We start from the raw sequence: 24,900 nt of genomic DNA on the forward strand, positions 1-24,900 counted from the left end.
GCTTTTTTTATTATAGCTGAAAATAATAAAACTCGTTTGAATTTAAGAACATATGAATCTCCTGTTAAACATAAATGTCAAACCTCAATTTCTTTTAATTAAAAAACAATACAAAATAAATTATAATCTAAAAAATACCTAAATATTTTTTTAAAAATAAACCTAATAATGAATATTTTCTTTATAAATAATGCAATTAAAATAAAACTAAAATAAATCAATGAAAGAGAAAATAAAATGTTAGACATTTCCTTTTTTAATAAAAAATAAAGCTAGAATAAATAAATGAAATAAAAAAGTTAGAACAGAAAGAATATAAATGTTCTTTTTAAATAAAAAACATTAAATCTTTCCTCCAGCAGCAGCAGAGAACGCTGCTGCTGCTGGAGGATTTTACCGTTCTGTGATTGGCTGTGGTGCAGCGGCGCCGTCCAATCAGGCGGCTCAGGCCTCGGCCAGGCAGCTCATCACCTTCATCATCAGCTCCTCCTTCCTCAGCTTGGAGCTCACAGGGATTCCTCTGTTCCTGAGCCACAGCAGCAGAGAGCGGCCGCTCAGGCTGGACCACTGGGAGGGAGGGAGACCATGATGTCATCAGGCTGCGCTGACATCAGCGCTGACATCAGCTCTGACATCACACCACGACCTGATGTCAATATTAACGTTCAGCGAGCCGCAGCCGATGGATCGTCCATGACTTTGGGATTAATAAAGTATTTTTAAGTTTGTAGCCGCCTGCTGCAGCGCCACCTGTCGCTGTTCATCACTCTAACACACTGCGATGCTTCACCCTGAGGACGGCTCCATGTTTAAAACCTGCAGTTTACCGGAGCTAACTGCGCTAAATGTTTTCAAAGTTAGCAGGAAAGCTAAGCGCTAAGCTAAAGTTAGCTCTAATGTTATGGTGAGTTCCCACCCTGAACAGAACCTTTAAGGTCCGGTTCACAGCCGGTCTCCAAAATAAGAGCTGATTGGGGGGTCAGCTGCTCTTTGAGTTTTTAAATCAGGTTTTCCTGCAGAACCGGGTCGGTCTGCAGAAGCGGGTCGGTCTACAGAACTGGGTCGGTCTGCAGAAGCGGGTCGGTCTGCAGAACCGGGTTGGTCTAGAGAAGCGGGTCGGTCTGCAGAAGCGGGTCGGTCTACAGAAGCGGGTCGGTCTACAGAACCGGGTCGGTCCGTCTCACCTGGTTGCTTCTGGCCATTTTCTCCACGTCTTCCACTGAAACTTTGGACTTGTTGTGTTTCTCTTTCAGATCGAAGCCGACCGTCTGGACAGAGAACCAAACAATCGTCTTAAGGTTCTAACAAAATGATGCCATTAAATTCCTTCTAGAACCAGAACCAGAACGAACTGGACCGACCTTCCTGCTGCTGGCGGTCTCCCTGTGCGGCGGGGTTGGTTCTGGTTCGGTGCTGCCTTCAGGGCCAGCCTCTCTGCTGGTTTTCATGATGCTCCTGGGGGCGATGCTTTCGGGTCCCGCTGCCTTCCAGCGGTCGGCGGCCCGTTCGGGTCGGACCGTCCCAGAGGTTCTGCTGGGTTTGGTTCTGGGTGGGATGATGATGGCTGCTTTCGCCTTGAACACTGGGCTGAGGCTGGAGATCCGGGTGACCCTGGACTGACCCGACGGCTGAGGAACGGCGGCGCTCCGGCTTTTAGGGCGGCGGGCGAATCGGGGGACGATGAGAGGAGGAGGGAGGGGCGCGGCTGAGGAAGAGGCGGAGGAAGAGGAAGGTGTGGTTCGTGACCCAACAGGAAGCGGCAGGGTGAGTCTGCGTTTGTCCTCCATCCCTCGGTTCTGCTGCTTCTGGACTCGCAGCAGAGCCACGCTGAGCCGGCGGGTCGGGTCGTTGTTCCTGAAGATGGGAACCAGTTTGGGAGGCGGGTTCACTGGGACCGGACCGGGCTGAGGAAGAGGAGGGAGGGATGAAGCCGGCTGGAAGTGTTGGAAGAAAGAGGAAACGAATCGGGAGTGGTCCGACTGGTGCTGGTTCTGACTGGAGGACGGGTGGGCTGACGGGGACCGGGCTGACGGGGACCGGGCTGACGGGGACCGGGCCTCCGGACGGTACCACAGCGAGTTCCCAGATCTGCTTCCTGGAAGAGCGCCGCCCTGCTGGGAGAGCGAGACCCAGGTGGGCGGGTCTGCCCGGGAGGACGGCGCAGGCTGGGACAGAACCGGCCTGGTGGTCAGGTTGATCTGGTCCAAACTCAGAACCTGAGGAAGGAAACGATTCACCTTCATCATCTGGATCTGATCTCAAACCTTTATGTGAATCAGCATCACACCTGAAAACAACCAATAGGATCCATGGAAACGACACAGCTTGGCTGATTAATGTTCCTCTCATACTGAGGAAACTATTAGCAGTGCTTTGGTGCCACCTGGTGGTCGGAGTCTGAACTACACCTGGTTCAGAAAGGGCCGAGCGCCTGGAATGATGCTGATAAACTCCGTCAATAATCTTAACCAGGTTGTTCATGTTTCTACAAATGATCATATATTGTAATGGGACCAAAATCCAAAAAGTTACTTCTGATTTTGGGTTTGAAGGTTTCTAGCGACACTCAGCAAGTTAGAAATGGAAACAAGTAAAACTAGTAATAAGAAGAAATATGTCAAATTTAGGTATAATTTTAGAAAAAGTAATTTCTTTCCATGTGTTTTGATTATGGAACTCTGAATCAAAGTTCCAGATTACTAAAATAATAACTAAATAAATCCATACTACAGCTCTACAATATACCACGGATTTACTGTGACTGTTGTGGCCCTTAGAAGCATCAATAAAATAATCAACATACTGAGAATAAAAAGTCTGGTTCATTCCCTAACTGCCTGGTGTATCTGATTAGCATCACAGCTAAATTTACACTAATGGTGGATGCAATGTTTAAATTTATAATCTCTAATTAACTTAACATTTCATTGAGAATCTTCTAATGTTTCCAATTATGAATTTATTCTGAGGCTTTCAGCTGTTTTAATGAAAGGAGACGGAGGTGAAAATGTTGTGACCTTTGACCTTGTTCCACATAGAGTAAATATTTCCCAAATGTTGCTGTTTTCCAGAACATCTGGTTTTTACATGCTACAAACAGCAGAGCTGAGGTTAAACTGAAACATCTGCAGGTCTGTGGAGGTGATTCTGGACGGTACCGGGTCGCCCAGATACGGAGAAAACAGACATTTAAATGTAACAGAGACTCTGAAACTAATTTAACGGAGCAATAAAAAGAGAAAGATAACAATAATCTGATAAAAAATAATAGCAAAGTTCATTTTTAACGACTGTCTTTTAACGAGGACAAAAGGAAAAGTGAAATTATTTCTTCCGTTCAGTTTCACCTTCCAGGCTGAAAACCAGCAGAAATTTCCACCTTTGAAGTGTGAAAATAAAACGTCTGAGCTCAGATGGATCTGGGCTGAACGGCATGAATATTTTAGCCCGACTCTGTGGGAGCTGAACTCGTCTCTGCAGAGTTTCTGACGGCCTTCTCCCTCCTCTAACACTCTGGATGAAGGATGGCTTTAATTTCAGCGGCTTTGATGCTCAACCTGCAGCTGCTTTACGGCGGCTGGCTGCTGCTGAGAAACTCTTTTATTACGGCGCATAACGAAGAATATTCTGCATTAAAACGAGGATTCTTCACCAAACCTCATGAGGAGAAGCTCCTCTCACTCCACTGACGTCAGGAACATGAATTCATGAGATGGAGAGGAAGAAGCTGCTCTGAGGCTGTTAAACTGTCTGAAGGTTTTATTGGCTGGAAACGTGCGAATAATCTCATTTCCTGCAGCTTCACGCTCAGCAGAGAGGATTCAGGAAGCTACAGGAACAACTGGGAAATAAAACCACTTCTATTCTCACGGTTAGGAGACACTACCTCTATTTATCGACATCATAAACATTCAGATTAATGAATTACTGAAAAGAGGAAATTATTTCTCCTTTTTAGTTCCAACATGCTGGTTCTGAATGTTATTAATCATCATTGTTATTGTTTATTTTAGGATAAACTGTCAGTTGTTTTTGCAGCATAAACATAAAGTTTGAAAGTTTTTTATTTTCTGTTTGTCTTGTTTTCTCAGAGCGTCGTCTCCTTCCTCTCCTCCTATTGGCTGCTGCTTGAGCAGCTGTGAGCGCGCTCAGTGGGCTCAGACAAACAGGAAGAACCTCCTGAATTAGTTTACTGTTGTTGACAAAAAAAAAACATTATTTTTCCTGCAGTCGTTCAAAACTGAAGAGACAAAAAACTTTTTTTACAAATTAAAAATATGAAGAATACAAAGAAACGAAGACATGAGAAATGATCCCAGGTTCAGAAATGATTTACGTTCAGATTTAAAGTTTATCCAAAATAATTTGGAAGTTGATGTGAAAAAGTTTTGCAGATTTTCTGGTTTTAATCAAATAAATCAGATGTTTCTGTTGTGTTTGTTAATTTTCCTCCTTGACAGTAAACCTCAGTGATCTTGTTATAAAATCACTTCTGGATAATTATTTAGAGAATGCAAAACATTTATAATTCTGTTTTACAATAGTCTTGATAATATTCTACATATAAACATATATTTCCATAAAAAAGTTGTTTTTTTTCCATCGATGGCAATAATACTATTATAAAAATAAAAAATATTTTGTTAAGGTTCATTAAGAATAGTTGAAAAACCTGAGATTAAATTAAATTAATTATAGACACTCATGTGATTAATAACTATTAAATGTTTTAGTTGACAATCGTCATGAAAATATTTAATGAATAGATAAATAATCAAATTAAAACAATTTAAACAATTTTAAATTCAATAATGAATTAAAAATAAATGAATAAAAAAAATACAACTTAAAGAAAATTGGAGATTTTTTGTATTTTCCTCCATGTTTTATTTGGTTGATGTACCTAGTAACTAATTATCATATTTCATTTTAAACTTTCTGCTAAAACAAACAAAAAGAATATTTACTGTTATGTTTCTCATTTTTCTGAATAAAACAGTCAAAGAGCAAAACAGAAACATTTAGAAAGAAACAAGAATTTATCTAAGAATTTAAAAAGTTTGGTTTTAAATAGAAATTTTCTTTCAAAAACTTTTATTTAATAACTTTATCTGTGACTCAACCGAGCAGCGCTGCAGCTCCTACCTGCATGGAGGCAGCGGTGGTCAGGCCGGCCGTGGGGTAACTGGGTTTACTGGTCAGACGGGTCGGGAAGCCGCACACGCTCTGCAGCCGCTCACTGCTGTCGGCCAGGAAGCGGGCCAGCGCCCCCTGCAGGTCACCCCGGGGGCAGCGCTGCACAGGCTGCAGGCGGATACAGCTGAGAGGGTAACTGAGGGGCGGGAGTGAAGGGACGACGCTTGGTACCATAACACAAATAATAATAATAATAATGATAATTATAATAATAATGATAATAATAATAATAATAATAATGACAGTAATAAAGTGTTTCAACCAGTGATATCTAGTTCAGGGTTTCTATGCTCTGCTGCTCTGTGCAGCTTCTATGCAGTGAATCTATGTTTGGATACGTGAAGACTTTCTCTCCCACCGGTCTGAAGTAGACGCTGCAGTAGACTCCGCCCCCCTCCAGGTCCGGCAGCCGGTAGCCGTACTGGGAATCAAACCAACAACCACTTCAGACCAGTCTGGGTTCCACAGAAAAGCAGAGCGAGGTTCTGACAGTGCGGGCCGGGTCGGGCGGTACCAGGCGGTTCCAGTGGTTCTGAAGGTCTCCGTAGGTCCGGAAGGGTCCGTCTCTGGGCAGCTGGCGGCTGATGCTGATGATCTGACCCTTCTTCATGCTGCACAGAAAAACAGCCATGAACACGCAGAGCAGCGGCTCCACCTGCTGGCCAGAGGCAGCATTACACCGACCCGATAAATCAGAACCACAGAGGAAGGCTGGATTAGATTAATCTGGATTACATTAATCTGGGTTAAAATATCACTTTAATACAACAAAGTATCCGAGTCAGGCTAAGAAAAAACATAAATTATGGAACATAAAGCCAGAAAGTTATGAGAAACAGGTTTAGGGCGCCGAAGGGGAATAGAGTCGTTTTACAATATAAAAGTCAAATTGAGAATAAAGTCATAATAGTTCATATCTCACATTACTAGAAATAAGTTTTACATCAAAAAGTCTAAATAATAGTTGGTTTTATTTTTTACTATGAATCTTTTTATTGTCTGAAATAAAGATTATCATCATCAGCAATAATAATAATAATAATATTAATAATATTAATAATGTCAAAATGTTTAAATAAACTGAGAATAAATGTGTCATTTTATGAGAATATAGAAAAAATTAACTAACAAAATTAAATATGTAAAGTTATATTTTGGTATCAAATAATGAAATTCTTAATTTTTTAACTCAAATTATTACATCAGATGGAATAAAATGAATTAGTTTAGAAAACCAGTGAGATGGAACAACTAGGAGGAACTGGGAGAGACTGGGAGCGACTGGGAGGAACTGGGAGAGCCTGGGAGGAACTGGGAGCGACTGGGAGAGACTGGGAGGAACTGGGAGAGACTGGGAGGAACTGGGAGAGACTGGGAGGAACTGGGAGCGACTGGGAGGAACTGGGAGAGCCTGGGAGGAACTGGGAGCGACTGGGAGAGACTGGGAGGAACTGGGAGAGACTGGGAGGAACTGGGAGAGACTGGGAGGAACTGGGAGCGACTCCAGCTTTAATTCTTTAAATCAGGATTTTCTGTTAATATTCTGACTTATTGATCCTCATAATAAAGTTATTAGTTTCTTATTGATCATCATAACAAAGTGATTAGGTTCTTTCCTGGCTCTGACAGGCCGTCAGGTCCAGGACTGTCCACTGGGTGGCGCCGGCCCACCTGGGCAGGACGTGGCACCAGACGGGTCCCCCAGTGGAGGACGGGTCCAGGATGAAGTCCGGGTCGCTGCAGAACCTCTGGAGGACCGGCGCCGGCAGCCCGAGGTCGTCCAGCTGAGACAGAGACACAGACAGGTTCTGGTTCTGGTTCCGGTCGGCCCGCTGCCCCCCTCAGGGCCTCCTACCGTGGGCGGCGGCGTTCTGACGGCGCTGGCTTCGATGCTGAGGCTCAGCCGATCGCCACTGGTGTTCATCTCCAGACCTGAACCAGAACCAGAACCGTTAGCTATACCGGGCCGGCAGAACGTGATGCCGCAGAGGAACAGGAAGCAGAACGTACTGACGGCGCTGAGCGTTCCTCGCCAGGTCAGGAAGTCTGCCCCTGCAAACAGAACCAGGTCAACCCGTTTCAATCAGTCAAACTTTAATAGTTTTTTCTCCCTCCAGGGTTTTTTGTGGCTCTAGTTTCCCTGATATGACAGAAGCTGACAGGAAGGAGGAAGACATGCAGGAAATATATGAATAATTATTCATTTATCAAAGTAAATACAGTAATTTTCTATTTCAATAAACCAATAAATATTCTCTGGGCTATGTTCCAATCTGATTCATCATAAACTGATTCATATGTAAATATCTGGATATGAAAGATGAATTCATGACCTTTGGCTTCATCTTCAGGGCGTTTCAGGGTTGAAGCTGATTGGTGGAACCCTGAGTGGGCGTGGCCTGCTCTGCCTACCTGAGATCAGGTAAAGTCCTGCTTTGTTCCAGCTGGGAGCCAAACGGCTGATCAGAGAGTAAGAGAGGCAGCACTGCAGGTCGCCTGGAAACGCCGTGTGAGGACCGCCCAGCTGCACACACACACACACACACACACACACACACACACACACACACACAGAGATAAACACACACACAGTCAGGTGACCCCTGCTGGTTGCAGACAGTAACTACAACAGCCTGATCTCACCTGCAGACGGTTTCTGATGGCAAAGGCCTGCAGGACGCCGCGCTGCAGGAAGTGGACCTGACAGGGAGACATGGGTCAACAAGCAACACAGCAACATGCAGCAGCAACATGAAGCAGCAACATGAAGCAGCAACATGTAGCAGCAACATGAAGCAGCAACATGTAGCAGCAACATGTAGCAGCAACATGTAGCAGCAACAAGGAGCAGCAACATGTAGCAGCAACAAGGAGCAGCAACATGCAACAGCAACATGAAGCAGCAACATGCAGCAGCAACATGAAGCAGCAACATGAATCAGCAACATGTAGCAGCAACAAGGAGCAGCAACATGTAGCAGCAACATGCAGCAGCAACATGAAGCAGCAACATGAATCAGCAACATGTAGCAGCAACAAGGAGCAGCAACATGTAGCAGCAACATGCAACAGCAACATGAAGCAGCAACATGCAGCAGCAACATGAAGCAGCAACATGAATCAGCAACATGTAGCAGCAACAAGGAGCAGCAACATGTAGCAGCAACAAGGAGCAGCAACATGCAACAGCAACAAGGAGCAGCAACATGTAGCAGCAACATGAATCAGCAACATGTAGCAGCAACAAGGAGCAGCAACATGAAGCAGCAACATGCAACAGCAACATGAAGCAGCAACATGTAGCAGCAACATGAAGCAGCAACATGCAACAGCAACATGAAGCAGCAACATGCAGCAGCAACATGAAACAGCAACATGAAGCAGCAACATGAAGTAGCAACATGAAGCAGCAACATGCAACAGCAACATGAAGCAGCAACATGCAACAGCAACATGAAGCAGCAACATGAAGCAGCAACATGAAGTAGCAACATGAAGCAGCAACATGCAACAGCAACATGAAGCAGCAACATGCAACAGCAACATGAAGCAGCAACATGAAGCAGCAACATGCAACAGCAACATGAAGCAGCAACATGCAACAGCAACATGAAGCAGCAACATGAAGTAGCAACATGAAGTAGCAACATGAAGCAGCAACATGCAACAGCAACATGAAGCAGCAACATGAATCAGCAACATGTAGCAGCAACAAGGAGCAGCAACATGTAGCAGCAACAAGGAGCAGCAACATGCAACAGCAACAAGGAGCAGCAACATGTAGCAGCAACATGAATCAGCAACATGTAGCAGCAACAAGGAGCAGCAACATGAAGCAGCAACATGCAACAGCAACATGAAGCAGCAACATGTAGCAGCAACATGAAGCAGCAACATGCAACAGCAACATGAAGCAGCAACATGCAGCAGCAACATGAAACAGCAACATGAAGCAGCAACATGAAGTAGCAACATGAAGCAGCAACATGCAACAGCAACATGAAGCAGCAACATGCAACAGCAACATGAAGCAGCAACATGAAGTAGCAACATGAAGTAGCAACATGAAGCAGCAACATGCAACAGCAACATGAAGCAGCAACATGAAGTAGCAACATGAAGTAGCAACATGAAGCAGCAACATGCAACAGCAACATGAAGTAGCAACATGAAGTAGCAACATGAAGCAGCAACATGCAACAGCAACATGCAGGTCTGATGTTCCCAAGTTGCCCTGATTGCATCAGAATTCCGACACACAGGGAGGATAAAAAGCTTCACACTGAGCCAACATGTCCAGCAGTGACCTTCAGCAGGGTCGTTCTGAAGGTCGCTGCTCTTCTCTCCTCCTGGTTTCCTGCAGAACTTTCACTGACTGCCTCTGATGAGGACAGAACCGACTGGACTGAACGGGTCAGACTGCTGCTCTGTGCTGCAGGCAGTTTGTTCTGATAGTTTGGGTTTCCCTTCATCAGCAGCTGGTTTTACTTTTTAGAAACAAAGTTAAAGAAGAAAAACTAAAGTCTTTGAAATAGAAACTTTCCCTGATTATTCTGAATCAGTTCAATGAGATGATTTCTAGAATATATTTCTGTTTCCAGTCACAGAGAGGCGAACTGCTGCAGCTGCTGCAGCGGCGCATGCAGGTAGCGTGTGAGCAGACGGGGTGGCGTGCAACGTTTCCACGGCAATCATTCATGTTCCTGTCAGCCTCACAATGTCTCAATCTCCACATCTGTGGAACAACAGGAAACTTCCTGCTGCAGCAGAGAGCAACAGCAGAACCAGACCTCAAGTTTACATCTTCATTCATCTCATTTATTTATTTACTTTTTACATAATAATTATCCTTAGTCTATTACCTATATATTATCTAATATCATTATTTACTAGTATTAGTATTTTATTGGATTTTTAAAATTATTATAAGTTGTAGTTTTAATATGGAAGTTAATTAGTTATTATCATTATTATATATTTTTTATAATCTTTTTAATATTCAGCTCAAATGATTTATATTTAACCACATTATGTCCGATCTGAATGAGTAAGTTACCAAACTTCCATCCATTTTCTGCCATAATGTTTCACACTGTAATGCTGCTTATTAAAGCCAATAAACGGTGGAGGCTTACAGACATGACTGCAGTGACGTCAGTGATGGAGTCCAGAGCAGGACAGGCCAGGATGTCCAAGTACAGCAGCACCAGCTCCCTGTGGAGACAACATGGCGGACAACATGGCGGACATGTCAGAGGCATCCTCAGCTTCACGTGTCTCGGCTTTGAACAGGTGATGTTTCAGGTGTTTACCTGCAGGTCTTGATCTGATTGGTCCTGGGCTCCTGCTGCTCTTCCTCCTGCGGACTCAGCGTGACGCAGACCAACTGGCTCCGGTCCGGGAGTCCGAGGAAGAACAACGACTTGGGCCCGACGCCGCTCATCCTGCTGAAGACACACTTTACTTCATATTTACCTTTTCTATTACATAAACTCTCCTTTTAATTCAGATTCAAAACTTCTAAAATAGATAGATTACAACGTCTATATTGTAAAACCGAAAGTTTGTGTAAGAATTAAAACTCTTTAGCCGCATAAACAGAACATTAAAGATGCTACAAAGACATTAGCAAAAACAACCACTGTTGCGTTTTTTATTTTTGGGTTATGATTATGACACATTTATAACTAAACACACAGCAACAAAAACACTTGTTAAAGTGATATTAGGTTAAAAGTCTAAAAGCTCTTCCTCACCTCGTTGACTCCTGAACTGGGTTAAATCAAGATAATTCAGCTGGGCTCAATTTAGCCTCGATTTTTCTGTCTGAAGTAGTAAATGTACATCTACTCTTCAAGGTTCTCACATTTGTTTTCTATAAAAACTATTAAATTCAAAGCAGTAGTTCTGAATATATGAAAATCATTTAAATTTGCCTAAAAATCTGATAAACCTTTGCTCGAAACAAAGATGGGTAACACAAAGGACGAGTCTTCATTCCTTATTTCATCCATTGTAACTTCTTTTGTTTTTAGTTCAGGTTATTTTCTATAAATTCGCTCAAATATATTAAAAGGATGACGCTGTGTTCCTCTATAACCTTTACTTACATCCATGTGGCTGTTGTCAGTATTTTAGTTAAGTCTGGTTGATTTTCTCTTCTGCCACAATGTAGAGAATCTTTGTAATATAGACCAGCTTTGAGTTTCAGGGGCGCGTGTTTCCCGCCGGAAACTTCCAGTAGTTAAATCAAAGCTGGTCTGTTTGGACAGGAAGCTCTGCTGTTAACAGTTTAGAAGCTGCTAATGTCCAGAGGAAATCCACATTAAAGCAGGCCCTCTGGCAGCACCAGCGAGTAACTCAACACGCATTACGTGAGGTGCGTGAGAGAAGCCAATCCTTGCGTGAGAACTGGTTTCCTTGAAACTGTTGAACTTTAGTGAACTTTAGCCTGCTTTGCCCCACAGTCTTCGCCCACAGCTGGGCGATGACTGACGTCTGGTGAGAACCAATCAGCGACTCGCTTTGTTAACGATATGGAAGTGGAGAGCCAATGAGAGTACTAGAATAACTGTGAGGGCGGTACCAACCGTGCAAGGTTCTGCTTGGTGCCTTGAAGTAGCATTACTTAAACACAGTCGGACCGGAAGTAGACGTATTCTTTCAAAAATAAAATCTCAACATTTATCAGTCTAAGTTAATAGCCAACAACTGAGTCTGTAGTCTGCACATCATTATTTTTTAAATAGACAAATATACTTCCATCTGGTTTTAATATAAAATATTGACTCAGCTACATCAACACCCAACTGTAAGAAAAATGGATAAAAATATTTAAAAAAAAGGGGAAAAAACCCCCAAAACATTTCTTAAGAACCCCTGCGGGTGAGAAGGGGACATTTTTAAAAGCAAACTCAAGATCCACTTTTTAAATTCATGAAGTGAAATGACTTCAGATTAACACGACTTCTCACCGGTCATTGAAGAGGAGGGGAAGAGGGTTGGTCAGGGCACCAAACAGGCTAGGACCGCCTCTGGCTGCTCAGGACACTCAGTGACGCTTTACAGTAAAACCAACACGTTTTAATTGTATTTCATCTTAATCTATTCCTTTATCTTTTTATTTATTTGTTTTATTTTAAAAACTTTTTAATTTTGAGCTGATTTATTTATTTAAATACCTTTATAAATATGTATTTAGTTGTTTGCTTAAAGCACTAATTTGTCTAGTTACGTAATTTTTTGTTAGTTTTATTGCATGTAACTTTTTATTTTTTTAAAATTGAATAGAACTGTATATATTTACTTATTTGTGTAATCAAAATATCTTTATTTTGATTTTTTTTATTTTAATTTTTCACAATTAGAGCACTTTTATGTAATTATTACAGCTTTTGTTTTATTTTTTACTTTTATTATAGTTGATATACGGTACTAACGCCTAAACTGACTCTTCAGCTTTATTTTGAAAACTCAAACCGGAAGTGGCGTTACCGCGAGCTCACCTTGATCATTGATAAGTAGTGAGCGCTGGAAGTTGGAGTGGAGTGTCTCTGGGGTAAATGTCGGAGTGTTTGTGCGGAGTCACGGTCGGACTCTCCCCGGTATTACATAAGCTCAGTCCGGCCGAGTAGCTCCTCCCGGTTCTCCCGCCGCTTCGCCTCCGAACCGACGGACCAGGAGCCACAGAGATGGGCGAGAAGCAGGAGAAAAGCCCCGAAGGAGTGAAGTACTTCAGGCTGTCAGAGATCGAGGAGCAGAACTCCTTCAAGTCCACCTGGATCATCATCCACAACAAGGTCTACGACGTCACCAAGTTCCTGGACGAGGTGAGGAAAGTTCTGCTTCCGGTGTCCAGAACCGCGGTCCGGTTCCGATCACCAGCCGGAGCTTTTCCGCGGTTTGCTGATTTTATCAGGATTAAATCAGAGCCGCCAGGGCCGTAGCTAGGGATTCCGGATTTGGGGGCCCGGGCCCCATATCGCTGCCAATTATAAACTACTCTAGAATTTAATGTCACTTAATGAATCTGAGCAACTTTTATATTAAATCACTGGTTTTTGGTTATTACGTATTTATTGTTTTCTGTAATCAGACATGGTGAAGCCATTTTAAAAGGCAGGTTGTTAAATCAGCTGCAAGTTTTTCTTGTCATAAATTCAGAATTTCAAATATTTTTCTTTGTTCTGCTCATCATGTTGAGTTTTCTTTTTTCACATATTTTTAGTTTAACCTCATTTTTTTCACCTGTAAACTAACCAATCACAGTTGAGAAACAAAGTTTAACTCTTAAAAATAATAAACACTCTGTTATTAAATTTAAACAATCTTTACTTGAATTTAACGACCTAAAAATTTAATTTACAAATAAATATAAAGTTAATCTTTTTTAAATGAGCTTTGAGTCCATCTAAAAACTATTTTATAATAAACTCATGAACCAAATGTCCTAACCAAAGTAAAGTTGTGTTTCTACATTCAGACATGGAATAAGTCGATCAGGTTCTGACAGGTACTGGACCGAGTCGGTCTGCAGAACATTTTTACCTTTCACTGTACATGTACTTCCTGTCAGGCACAGGAAGTACTTCAAATCAGAGGATTGATTATTAAAAAACCCAGAAGAATCAAAACTACTGATGAATAAACTGTTCAAATAAGAACATTTCACTTACTGCAGTCGTCTCCATGGTAACCAGCTGTTGGTCCCGTCAGCCAATAGGATTGCAGGTTTATGTAGCATGAAGCTGATTTGTTCAGGAGGTTCAGCAGCTCCATGGTAACCGTCTCTATCAGGTCAGAGGTCATTTATGAGCTGATATTTCCTCCTGCAGGAACTTTCACACAGAACCGGCCCGGTTGGACTTTTGTCCTGCCGTCTGTCAGAGGACAGGCTGCACAGAGGTGAGGGGGTGGGCGTGTCCTCAGGTGAGCGTCAGCGCCGGCCAGCCAATTGGGACGCTCGGTCCGGGCTCCCTCAGACCCGGTTCTGATGAGGCCCGGCTCGTTGTCTCTGCTGCAGGCTGTAAATCATTGGCAGGGCGATCCGGCGGACCGGATCAGGGACGAGAGATAAGAGGGAAACGCCGAGTCAGCAGAATACACACAGAGAGAACCAGAACCTAGAACCAGAACCAAGAATCAGAACCAGCAGACTGGATCAGGGACGAGAGATGAGAGGGAACCAGTTTGGTTCAGTTCATTACAGTTATTAAGTTTATTAAAGTTATTTCATAATAAGATTTACCTCAAACATCCATCAGAACCATCAGAACCATCAGAACCGTCCGTCTTTCATCCTGAGCTAAACAGAAACAGTTTGAGGAAAAACATCAGATTATTGTTTGTTTCATTAAATGTTTTATTTGTCGTTGTGCCGATAAAGGAGAGAGAATTTAAAATATTATTTATTTTGGGAGAAAATTATTTTAGACTTTAGATTTTGGTGCAAAAAGAAAAGAAACTGATTAAAGATGTGAAACTTTTCTGAAGATATTTTCATATCAACTTTAACATATTTATTACTTTCTGAATAACAAAGTAATAAATATTTACTTTATGTAATAAATATTTATTACATTCTTTGGGCAACATTAGGTATGTAAAGAGTTTCATCTAATAAAGTCCAAAATAATGATCAAATTGTAATAATTTAGTCAATTACTTTAAACTTTACTGGTGAACAGAATATTTTACACTGTAAAACATTTTTATTAGGATAAGAAAATGAAACAAAATGGAATTAAAATTCTTATTAAAAAAGTTTTGTGTTTTTAAAAAGTAGCAACTGATGAGCAGGTTTCATAAAATCTGCTTGAATAATTCACTGCTCCTGATGATACCGGGTCGTACCATTTATAAAATAAAATGTTAAAACCAATGATTTTTGGTCACATTTTCAATAACTAAAATCACAAAGCAGTTGATCAGGGGTTTCCATGACAACCAGCGCGTTCTGGTTCTGGTCGTGACGGTGTGATCCGTGTCCGCAGCATCCCGGAGGCGAGGAGGTTCTCAGGGAGCAGGCGGGGGGCAACGCCACGGAGAGCTTCGAGGACGTCGGCCATTCCACCGACGCCAGGGAGATGGCCGCCAGCATGGTGATCGGAGAGCTGCACCCGGTCAGTGTGGGGACGTCGCCACGGCAACGCCAACATGACGACACGACGCCATGACACTGACCTTACTGTCCACCATGACACCTCTGCCCTCTCACTAACTGTCTGTCTGTCCGTCTGCAGGACGACCGACACAAGATCGCCAAGCCTGTGGTGAGTCAGCAGAGCCTGGGGCATCATGGGAAATGTAGGCCACAGGGTTGGATGAGGAGCAGTGAACCCCAGAGACAAGATGATGATGATGTTTAACTCTGACCCTTCTCATCACTTCTCTTGTTTGTGTTGGACAGGAAACGCTGGTTACCACGGCGAAGGAGGACGGCAGGTAAACACCAGGGGCCACCAGGGGTCTCCAGGGGCCACCAGGGGCCTCTAGGGGCCACCAGGGGCCTTCAGGGCCAAAGTCGGGTTCCGTCTGGGTGGTTTAGTAACTCCTGCTCCTCTCTTGCAGCTGGTGGTCCAATCTGATCATCCCCACTCTGGCAGCCGGCATCGTGACTCTGATGTACCGCATGTACACCACCGACAGCGAGTGACGTCATCGTCTGAGCGCTGTGATGTCATCCAGCGTAGAGCAGCGGTTCTAGAGCGGACGACTGGCCGCTGTGGACCAACAGCATCACATTCCCTCAGTCTGATCTAGGATCCATGGCTCTATGCTGCGCCGCCATGGCAACTCTGAATTAACCAGAATTTAACCAACCAATCACATGACTCTATGATCCAATGAAGTCCTTCCTGCCGGGCATTTCCGATCCAGATGTTCAGCAGAACCTCATGATCTTGCACTGGATGTATAATTAGTTTTTATATCTTCATAACTGAATGTGAACGAGTTCCTGTCCGTCAGCAGCTAATGTTGGGTCCAGTTGGGTCCAGTTGGGTTCTGGTGACATCAGTCTGATGGGTGTTTCTCTCCAGAACCGCCGTCCCGACTCGTTCTGCACTAATAAAACTCTTAAACTGATGAAATTCTGACTTAATTTTTATGGAAAAAGAATAAAAAAAGTTTCAATTTGTGTTTAAATCGTTCCTCCGTCCAGCAGGTGGAGCCCTTCAGACTGAACCGTTTTCCAGAACTTCTGGTCGGTCTGGATCTGATGAGATCTGTCCAGGTTCTGTCAGAACCGGAACCAGAACCCTGTGATGCTGTCTGAGTGCAGCTGCTTTCTAATGTAATAAAGTGATTGAGAAGTTGCTGCTGTGGGCTTTTATTCTGAAATCTAGTCCAGATTATTCTGGGATGGCTGGTTCTGGAGCCATCAGATGAATGCAGCTCTGCAGCGCCACCCTGTGGACGGTCAGTGTAACAGGAACAATCTGATGATTTTATTTAGTTCTGACCCAAATTAAAGAATTAAAACCTTTAATTCAACCAATCACATATCTAAGTTTAAACTATGTTAAATATCAACCAATCAGCTGGAGGTCGCGGCCTGTTGCCGGGAAGATTTCAGAAAGGAGACCAAAGAAACAAAGCTGATTTATTTTATTATTATATTAAACCAGTAACAAACTGGGACGACCAGTAACATCCTGGTTTCAGATGGACGACTGTTGATGCAAAAAGCTGTAAATATGGGGGATCAAATGGAGGTCCGGGGGCCTTTTACGGTCCTCTGAATGATTTTCTGTGGCCCCCAACTGGAGTTCTGGAGTATAATTAAAGTTAATGTGGCTGGAAGTTCAGGTGACTGATTCAAATGAGTCATTTGTTCTTTTAATGGGACTTTTAAAATAAAATAAAAATGGCTGAACAGAAATTGTTCTTAACTGACTCAGTTTCTGAGGTTCTGAGGTTCGTCTTAATCTAGAAACATCCAGAAAGTTCAATTCAAACAGCAACAGTTTTTAAAAATGAGGCTCAGAAAATAATAAACCCCTGAAGAATCAGGAAACTTTGGCTTTATTTTTATATTGGATCTGAAATAATTCCTCTCTATTTAAATCTGATTTAATTTATTTCAATAACATGAAGATGATTTTAGTTTATTATTTAAACAGAAAAATAAAATAAATGTCAATCTTGATGTTTACATTTTATTTAAAATAATTGTTGAGCAATTGTTTCCAACTTCATGACAAAATGTTTGGACTGAAATTAAAACTGAAAACCTACAAATAAAAAAGGAAATGCTGCCGCCTGGTGGTAGGAAGTGGTAATCAGTAAACCCTCGCAGGGAGTTCTGGGTCATAATTAAAGGTTTTTAGGTTTTAACAGGTGATCCTCCACTTCCGGTCCCCTGGGGGAATAAATACGATGTGACACAGGAGTCCAGTTAGAAACTCTTCAAAATGGGAAAGAAAAGGAAACAGGAAGCAGGTTGTCATTCAGATTGTTTCAGAAAATACTCCAACAATGTACTTAAGTAAAAGTACAAATACACAGACAAAAATGTACTCCAGTAAAAGTAAAAGTACCACATCAACATTTTTACTGGAGTAAAAGTAAAAAAGTACTGGCTTTTAAAAATACTTAAGTATTAAAAGTAAAAGTACTTGCTGAATGTATTACCTACAGTAATCGCTAATACAATATCATTAAGTGTATCATATTTCATTTTAATACATCAGTAATGTGCCATTTTAATGAACCACAGATAAAGCATGTTTTTATTGTGTTTACTCTCTGTCACATATTTACAGAGGGCCCCTGTTGGTCAGGGGCTCCGCAGGGGCCCTCCGCAGAGGGCTCTCCGCAGGGGGCCCTCCGCAGGGGGCCCTTAGAACTGTCCTAAGTTTCCCCCTATAGGCGCCACTGAGTGCAGTGAGAAAGTACTTGTACTTCAGAGGGTCGGGTTAGTACTTGTACTTCATTACTTCCCTCCACTGAGAAAGTAAAAAGATTTTCACATTTACAGTCAGAACCAACCTGAACCGGATCAGAACACGAGTTCTTCCTCCAGTCAGTGATGATGATGATGATGAAGGTCAGAAAAATCAGAATATTTAAAAATTTAGATAAATGTAATAAATCAAGATATTAATTCAAATGAAAGGTTTTACATACATTTTAGCATTATTTCTGTGTTTCTGCAATAAGTGATTAATTTCATCTTTTTATAAATTTATTCTTCCAGACATTTTAGTAAAATATGTTTAATTTGTTGTTTCTGCTGAACATTAATAACTGATCAGAGCTCAAACTGAAACTGTTTTTAATCAAACTTGATGTTAAGTTTCCGGTTTTCCTCTCAGCGTTGACAGAACCGGAACTCTGACCCGCTGCTTCCAGCCACAAACCCAGAACCGGAACTCTGACCCGCTGCTTCCAGCCACAAACCCAGAACCGGAACTCTGACCCGCTGCTTCCAGCCACAAACCCAGAACCGGAACTCTGACCCGCTGCTTCCAGCCACAAACCCAGAACCGGAACTCTGACCCGCTGCTTCCAGCTTTTATTCTTCAGGAGGAAACATTTCATAACTTGCTAATGGAGCAGAAAATTAGAATAAAACGTTTCATTTGTTTCCTGTTTTTTCCTTTTAAGCTGAAATCTCAGCTGAACGTCACCATGACGTCACCGCCGCCGCCATGGTGACGTCATGGTGACGTCACGCATCTGTTTACTGCGCACTGATTGACGCACCTGCAGCACGTGAAGCGCCGCGTTATGTAAGGAAACAGTGACCTTTGACCTTCTGCTGCCATGATTGGCTGATTTTTCAACAATGTCACATTTAATGAGTTTATTATTCATTTATTAAAGATGTTTACAGAAAGTAAACTTTATAATTCTATTACTAATAATAAAAATCACAACATTATTATAAAACAATGTTATAACAATAATACTGACTTTATAATACAACAACTACTGATAATAAAGATTGTTATGCAATAATAATTCATCATTATTACTGTTAGTTCAGATCAAACTTCAAAATATTTATTTGTGGCAGAAAATAAATAAATATTTTACAAAAGTTAAAATTGAGAAAATTATTTAATTGTAAATTTTCTTTAAATCTTGTTTTGACTCCATCAGGTGTTTGTAGTTTACAGACTCTGACCTGGTTCTGGTTCTGGTTCTGGACGGTCGGAGTTGAGCCGTTCCTGATTGTGGCCGCAGTAAATCCTTCTGGGGGCCATGAAAGGCCCACTAACCTCATGTTGGAAACCAAACCATCTGAAAACAGAGAAATGGTTTATTAAATATGAAATCAGTCAGTGGAAACTCTGGAGGAGCTGCAGGGAGCCTCAGCTCAGGTGGCAGAACACAGAGGCACACCACACTTTTCAGATTTCATATTAATAATCTTTGACTTTGTCTCATAAAATCTCTTTAAATCCTGAGCAGCAAATAAAACAGGTGAAGGTTGAGTGTGTGTGTGTGTCACGCAGGGGGCGGGGGTCCGTATAGAAGCGGCGCCACGTCCGCCGCCCCGCAGGTCGCAGGTCGCAGCTCACCCATGATCCGCTCAGCTCCGCCGTGCGGGCCGAACCGGGCCGGCCAGCAGAACGGCCTGCGGGATGAAGAGGAGGATGAGGAGGGGGACCTGGAGGACGAGGTGGACGCGTCGCACCTGGAGAAGTTCATGCGGGACCGGAGGAGAGCCCGGTCGCTGCCCGCGTATCCCGCCGCGCTGCTGGACGGCGGCAGGAAGCGGGTCAAGTTCGCGGACTCGATGGGTCTGAGCCTGGCCCGCATCAAGCACTTCAGCGTCCAGGAGGACCCGCAGGTCCCGCCCAAGGTGCTGTCCCGGTACCAGAGCTTCCCCCCGCAGCAGCCGGACCCGCGGACCGGGCCGGAGCCGCCGCGGCTGCTGGCCTGCTTCCCCGAGCCGCGGGACGCGGAGCGGCGGGTTCGGGAGCTGCGGGTCTGCCTGGAGAGGCTGGCCGTGACCCGGTTCGAGCTGCGGGGCCAGGTGCGGGTCCTGCGGGGCTGCGCCGTCAGGGAGGTCGGGGTTCGGCTCACCTACAACGACTGGCTGTGCTACGTGGACGCGCAGGCGGTGCCGGTCCCGGTGCCGGAGCAGCCCGGGTCGGAGTCGGTCCGGTTCGGCTTCACCGTGTTCACTCCGCCCTTCATGGACCCGGGCGCCGCGGTGCACTTCGCCGTGTTCCTGCGCAGCGACGAGGGAGAGTTCTGGGACAACAACCAGGGCCAGAACTACTCGCTCCGGTACCGGAACCACTGCCAGGACGAGCCGGGCCGCCCGGACCCCGAGCCGGCCGGAGAGGCTTCTCCATCCTTCTGAGCGGATCAGAACCATCCGGAACACTTCCAGCACTGGACTCCAGGCGGGATCCAACCGGACCGGTTCTGATCCAAATGTTTGGCTTTCAGGATGAAATAAAACCAGGAAAACCTGAAGAATCCCGGAACCATTAACGTCCAACAGGTCCATTCCTCCATCCAGGCTTTGGTCTTTGTCGGCCATATTGAAAATCCAAGATGGACGATAATCGATAATTTAATTTGATCCGATTTTTTTGGTTTCTGGGACAGAAAACATGTTTGGACATTTGATCAATTTATTCCTGACAGACAGAGGAACTTCTGCCACCAAGTTGTTTTGGACATTTTAATTTTAAATTTAATCATCAAAGATCGATCAATAAATGGAATCAATTATTATTATTATTATTATTATTATTATTATTATTATTAGACAGCCGCCTTAAAATCTCGAACCTCTCCCTTCTAAAAACATTCATATCTGCCTGTTTTAATGGTTTAAACACCAAATATAAAGAAATATGAACATTTTCACTAATCCGCTAACAGAGCAGCTAATTTTTAATCCATTTAGTGCTTTAATGTTTTTGCTAACTTTGAAAATGTTTAGCACACTTAGCTTCCCCTAAACTAATTTTCTGGATAAATTCTAAATCTCTAATTTCCGTCACTGTTCTGTAAACAAAAGTCTGAGGACATTATAAAACATTTAAATTATTTTAAAATAAAGTTTAGTCTCTTAATGTCACATATTTCATCTGAAGCGTTTTTGATAACTTTGAAAACTTTCATCACATTTAGCTTCGTCTAAATGAACTTTTCCAGATAATATCTAAAGCGCTAATTTAGGAGGTTGTAAACTTTTAGTTGAATAAAACTTGATCGATTAGCCGCTTATAGTCATGCTCTTATTTTGAAGGGGGAGACTGTTTAAGAAACTGCAAGTGGAAACGAGACAACATTTAATCAACCAGAGGTTCAATTTAGCGCTTTAGCATTAGCTTCCAGTAGCCACCGCGTTGTAGTAGCGCTCTAGCATTAGAAGGACTATGTTTATAATTACTACTTTATGGTTAGCATAGCTACCATTTAGCTAATGAAGCCTGTACCTGTTCCTTATAATAATTCAGATTTTAACATTTAAAATTTTAGATTTTAAAATGTAATACTTTTTATTGAGCCTAGCGTTAGCCAAACTAATATCTGATTAGCGCTGTAGGGATAGCATAACTAGCCCTTTAGCTAGCAGCTCCGTCCCTGTTCCTGAAAATAGTTTAGATTTGTTTTATGGAAAAATATAATCAGAATTATTTGTTTATAAATACAAACAGGTTGAAGATTAACTTTAAACGACCATAAATATATTATTGAAAATAATTGATATTTGGTCAGAAACAGTGAAAAAATGTCTTTGGTATAATTTCACTTTCTGAATGTTACATTAAAGTTTATTAAGCTAATGAATATTTATCTTACATTATGTTTTACACGATAAATAAAAACACAAGGAAAATAAATGCTGTTTTTTTACATTAAAGTTTTAATAAAATCAGGTGATTATTATCCAATAATAATAATAATAATAATAAATAATTTGACTAAAGTAAATCTGATGTTTTCTCCTCATTTTCCTGTTTCTGGACTCAGGTGCTACAGGAAGTCAGTGGCTCTGATTCTGGCCACAGGTGTGATTTAACTGTGACGTCACGGGCAGGGCCCGCTCTGATTGGTCCGTCCTCCTGCCGGGTTCCGTGTCCGAGTTGTGAAACGCCGGTTCGGCCGGAGGAGGAGCTGCGGGATGTTTTCCTTCTGCTCGCAGTTTGGAGCCAAATATTTGGTTTAATATTGCACACAGAGCTGGAGGGGAGGAGGTTCGGTCCGGATTATGAAAAACAAACACTTCTGGGTCCGGGTCCAGATCCAGAGTTCGGTGCCGGTTTCACCCAGATGACCCAAACAGCAGAACATCTCGTCCTGCTGGTTTTCTCTGCTGCGCAACATTTAGAAATTATTTCCTCACATAAAGAGGAAAAAGTTCTGATTGGGCCCAGTTCCGGTCCGAACCCAGTAGAACCGCATGTGAGATTCTGTTCTATCAAACCGTCGCCATGTTTTTCCTCCGTCACTGAATTTTACTTTCTCATTAAACAAAATGTTTTTTTCTGATTTTAAGACAGAACATCCGGTCCGGTCCAGAACCGGTCCGGTCCAGATGCTCCAGAACCACCGCTCAGATTGTAACAGTTTTCATAAAGTTCACAGTTCGGGATCATCAGAAACTTTATAAAACTTTAATAATTAACTGATCAGAAGGAAAGTGACTGAAATTATTTTAAAGCTTTTTATAAAATTATGAACAAAAAGATTTTGAACTGATATGAAAATAAACTGCATTAAAAACTTTTAACCGTCTCTTTTATATATAATAAAGTTTTGAATCATCAGTGTTAATAAAATCTATTTACAGATTCTACTGTAAATATTTTATACGTTTTTTATTCTGTTTTAATTCATTTTTTAATATTTATTTAGTCTGACATCATTCAACATTATTTCAGGTCTTCTGATGAAATAATGAGGTTTAAATCAAACTGTCTTTAAGCTAAATGTTTTGAATCCCTCAGCACCACAGATCCTCCGCCGTGCCTGGCAGCGTTTCTGCATATTTATCATGTTTCTCAGATTCTGCAGCTGAAATATCATCTGATCAGAACTCAGCTGTTACAGAGCAGCTGGTGTTACGTTTGTGATGGTAGGACAGGAAATGGAGACGTTTTGACCCAACATGTCCTGGTCTGCAGTTCTGGATGGGAGACATGGGAACCTTCAGCCAGGAGTTTTTCCAGGACTGTCAGCTTCACCTCCAGGTTTTCTCTCCTCAAATAAACCAGATTCTTGTTTGAGGGAAGCAGGAAGCTGAAGTTCTCCTGCTGCTGGCCGACATGAGGAGGAGCCTGATGAAGATCATCGGGTCTCTGCAGAGCGGAGAGGATAAAAACAGAAACATTCGCCCCGTGTTTCCAGCCCGGCTGTCCGTCCAGCTGTCTTCACGCCCAGACCAAAGTCCAGAGGCGCCTCATGTTGGTAAACCTGACCTCCAGTGTTTGATCCGTCAGAAAACGCCGCCGCGTCGTTCTGGTTGAATCGATGTTCTAGAAATAAACCAGCTGCTGTTTTGGTTTCTGAAACATCCAGCGGATCACTGCAGAAATAAAACGTTCATTTGTTCCAGTACTTAACAAATCCTGAAGGAGAATTAAAGTCTGAAGAAACTTTCATCATGGATTTGATTTTATTAAGGATGTTAAAAGATTCATTCTGACATCCTGATGACTCTGTTCTCTTCCTCTCTGCTCTGACCCAAGCCAACCTGTTCCCCTCCTGGCCTGTGGGGGCGCTGCACCAAGAACCACTGAAGGAAACGACACAAAAACCTCTGAAGACACTGAGAGCAACTTCCTTCTTCACCAGATGGAAACAAGATGGAGGCGTCAGATTTTAGTGTTGGAGGATTTCTCTTTAGTCTTTGGCTGAAGACCAGGAGCCATTTCTGCTGCTAGCGCTAGGCTAACATGTTAGCGTTGGTTGTATTTACCCAGAATGCCCTGCGCTGTAGTCCACTTCCTGTTTCTCCAAGGTAGCCATGATGCTAACCGTTCACTACCATCACCACTTCAGGTCAGTCTAATCGCCGCCTGCTGACCGTTTTCCGTCAGACGCTCCAGTCGCTGCCGATGAGGCCAAAACTTTTCCTTCATCCAGATCAACTGACATCATCATCATCACTGAGCTGTAAGGGAACCAATCATCATCCAGTTCTGGTTTCTGGATGGTTTATGTTTATAGTGTTTTGATTCAAACATAAATGGAAACAATTTTATGAAGGTCCAACAGGAAGTTGGTTCCTAAAGATCCAAAGCAGCGACTGAAGATTTACTGTCATGTATCAGCACAGAGTGATGCATCATGGGAAGCATATTGATCAAAAGGTGGATCAATAAGGAGTGAAAATGGTCAACAGACCTGCAGGCTCATCAGAAGTGGGTCAGAACCGGGTCTAAAGTCCGTCCTGTACTGAGCATGTGCAGAAGGTCCAGCAGGAGTTGAGCAACAAGATCTGTGTTTGAACCAACAAACGGATCTAAGAATAGCAGCTGGAGGCCCCCAGGGGTCACTCACCTGCTCCACCAACACCTGGGGGCCGTCAGGCCAGACGGCTGCAGGAGAAGAAGAAACCACCAGCACCGCCTGGTGGTCGCTCCTGGAAGCATCGCATTCATCTGGATTCCTTGTTTAGAAACTTCTTCAATAAAGTTAATTTAAAAAAAACAAGAGAAGTGAGCAGAGGAAACAGGCTTCAAAATAAGAGCATGAACAGAAACAGCTAACTTACTTTTTCAGTTG

The 24,900-nt window shown here is 42.8% G+C and overlaps 3 protein-coding genes across 12 annotated transcripts; 2 read left to right on the top strand and 1 right to left on the bottom strand.

Annotated features, from left to right (window-relative positions):
* Nucleotides 1-277: 277 nt before the first annotated feature.
* Nucleotides 278-15,181, bottom strand: c21h18orf63 (chromosome 21 C18orf63 homolog). Of its 10 annotated transcripts, XM_028005517.1 has the most exons (15): nucleotides 14,444-15,181; nucleotides 13,872-14,219; nucleotides 10,509-10,643; nucleotides 10,332-10,410; nucleotides 7,840-7,896; nucleotides 7,609-7,720; nucleotides 7,207-7,248; nucleotides 7,052-7,128; nucleotides 6,868-6,980; nucleotides 5,711-5,807; nucleotides 5,535-5,617; nucleotides 5,146-5,332; nucleotides 1,362-2,216; nucleotides 1,185-1,268; nucleotides 278-567 (listed from the first exon to the last, which is right to left on the bottom strand). In XM_028005517.1, exons 2-15 carry the CDS (start codon nucleotides 13,937-13,939, stop codon nucleotides 445-447), a joined length of 2,112 nt encoding a protein of 703 aa, XP_027861318.1. In that variant the 5' UTR covers nucleotides 13,940-14,219; nucleotides 14,444-15,181; the 3' UTR covers nucleotides 278-444. The 10 variants fall into 10 exon arrangements, with proteins under 10 accessions (XP_027861318.1, XP_027861320.1, XP_027861317.1 ...); XM_028005519.1 differs by having other exon boundaries at nucleotides 10,509-10,640; nucleotides 13,872-15,181; XM_028005516.1 differs by having other exon boundaries at nucleotides 13,872-15,181.
* cyb5a (cytochrome b5 type A (microsomal)) lies at nucleotides 12,733-16,512 on the top strand. The gene is made up of 5 exons (XM_028005527.1): nucleotides 12,733-13,025; nucleotides 15,189-15,317; nucleotides 15,438-15,467; nucleotides 15,605-15,639; nucleotides 15,766-16,512. The coding sequence occupies exons 1-5, from the start codon at nucleotides 12,888-12,890 to the stop codon at nucleotides 15,848-15,850; spliced, it is 417 nt and encodes a 138-aa protein (XP_027861328.1). The 5' UTR covers nucleotides 12,733-12,887; the 3' UTR covers nucleotides 15,851-16,512.
* Nucleotides 16,513-19,680: 3,168 nt separating this feature from the next.
* ppp1r3g (protein phosphatase 1 regulatory subunit 3G) lies at nucleotides 19,681-20,651 on the top strand. The gene has a single exon (XM_028005875.1). It carries the CDS (start codon nucleotides 19,727-19,729, stop codon nucleotides 20,513-20,515), a length of 789 nt encoding a protein of 262 aa, XP_027861676.1. The 5' UTR covers nucleotides 19,681-19,726; the 3' UTR covers nucleotides 20,516-20,651.
* The last annotated feature ends 4,249 nt before the right edge of the window (nucleotides 20,652-24,900 follow it).

The sequence above is a fragment of the Xiphophorus couchianus genome, chromosome 21 (genome assembly GCF_001444195.1).
Source record: "Xiphophorus couchianus chromosome 21, X_couchianus-1.0, whole genome shotgun sequence".
NCBI lineage: Eukaryota > Metazoa > Chordata > Actinopteri > Cyprinodontiformes > Poeciliidae > Xiphophorus > Xiphophorus couchianus.

Excerpts from the sequence above, each read along its gene's own strand:
- cyb5a (XM_028005527.1), top strand. The coding sequence starts at position 12,888 with ATGGGCGAGAAGCAGGAGAAAAGCCCCGAAGGAGTGAAGTACTTCAGG. Across the intron at positions 15,318-15,437 it reads TGATCGGAGAGCTGCACCCG|GACGACCGACACAAGATCGC; the intron begins GTCAGTGTGGGG and ends GTCCGTCTGCAG. Across the intron at positions 15,640-15,765 it reads ACGGCGAAGGAGGACGGCAG|CTGGTGGTCCAATCTGATCA; the intron begins GTAAACACCAGG and ends CCTCTCTTGCAG.
- c21h18orf63 (XM_028005517.1), bottom strand. The coding sequence starts at position 13,939 with ATGCTACATAAACCTGCAATCCTATTGGCTGACGGGACCAACAGCTGG. Across the intron at positions 6,981-7,051 it reads TCAGAACGCCGCCGCCCACG|CTGGACGACCTCGGGCTGCC; the intron begins GTAGGAGGCCCT and ends TCTCTGTCTCAG. Across the intron at positions 5,333-5,534 it reads GTGGGAGAGAAAGTCTTCAC|TTACCCTCTCAGCTGTATCC; the intron begins GTATCCAAACAT and ends CCCGCCCCTCAG.
- ppp1r3g (XM_028005875.1), top strand. The coding sequence starts at position 19,727 with ATGATCCGCTCAGCTCCGCCGTGCGGGCCGAACCGGGCCGGCCAGCAG.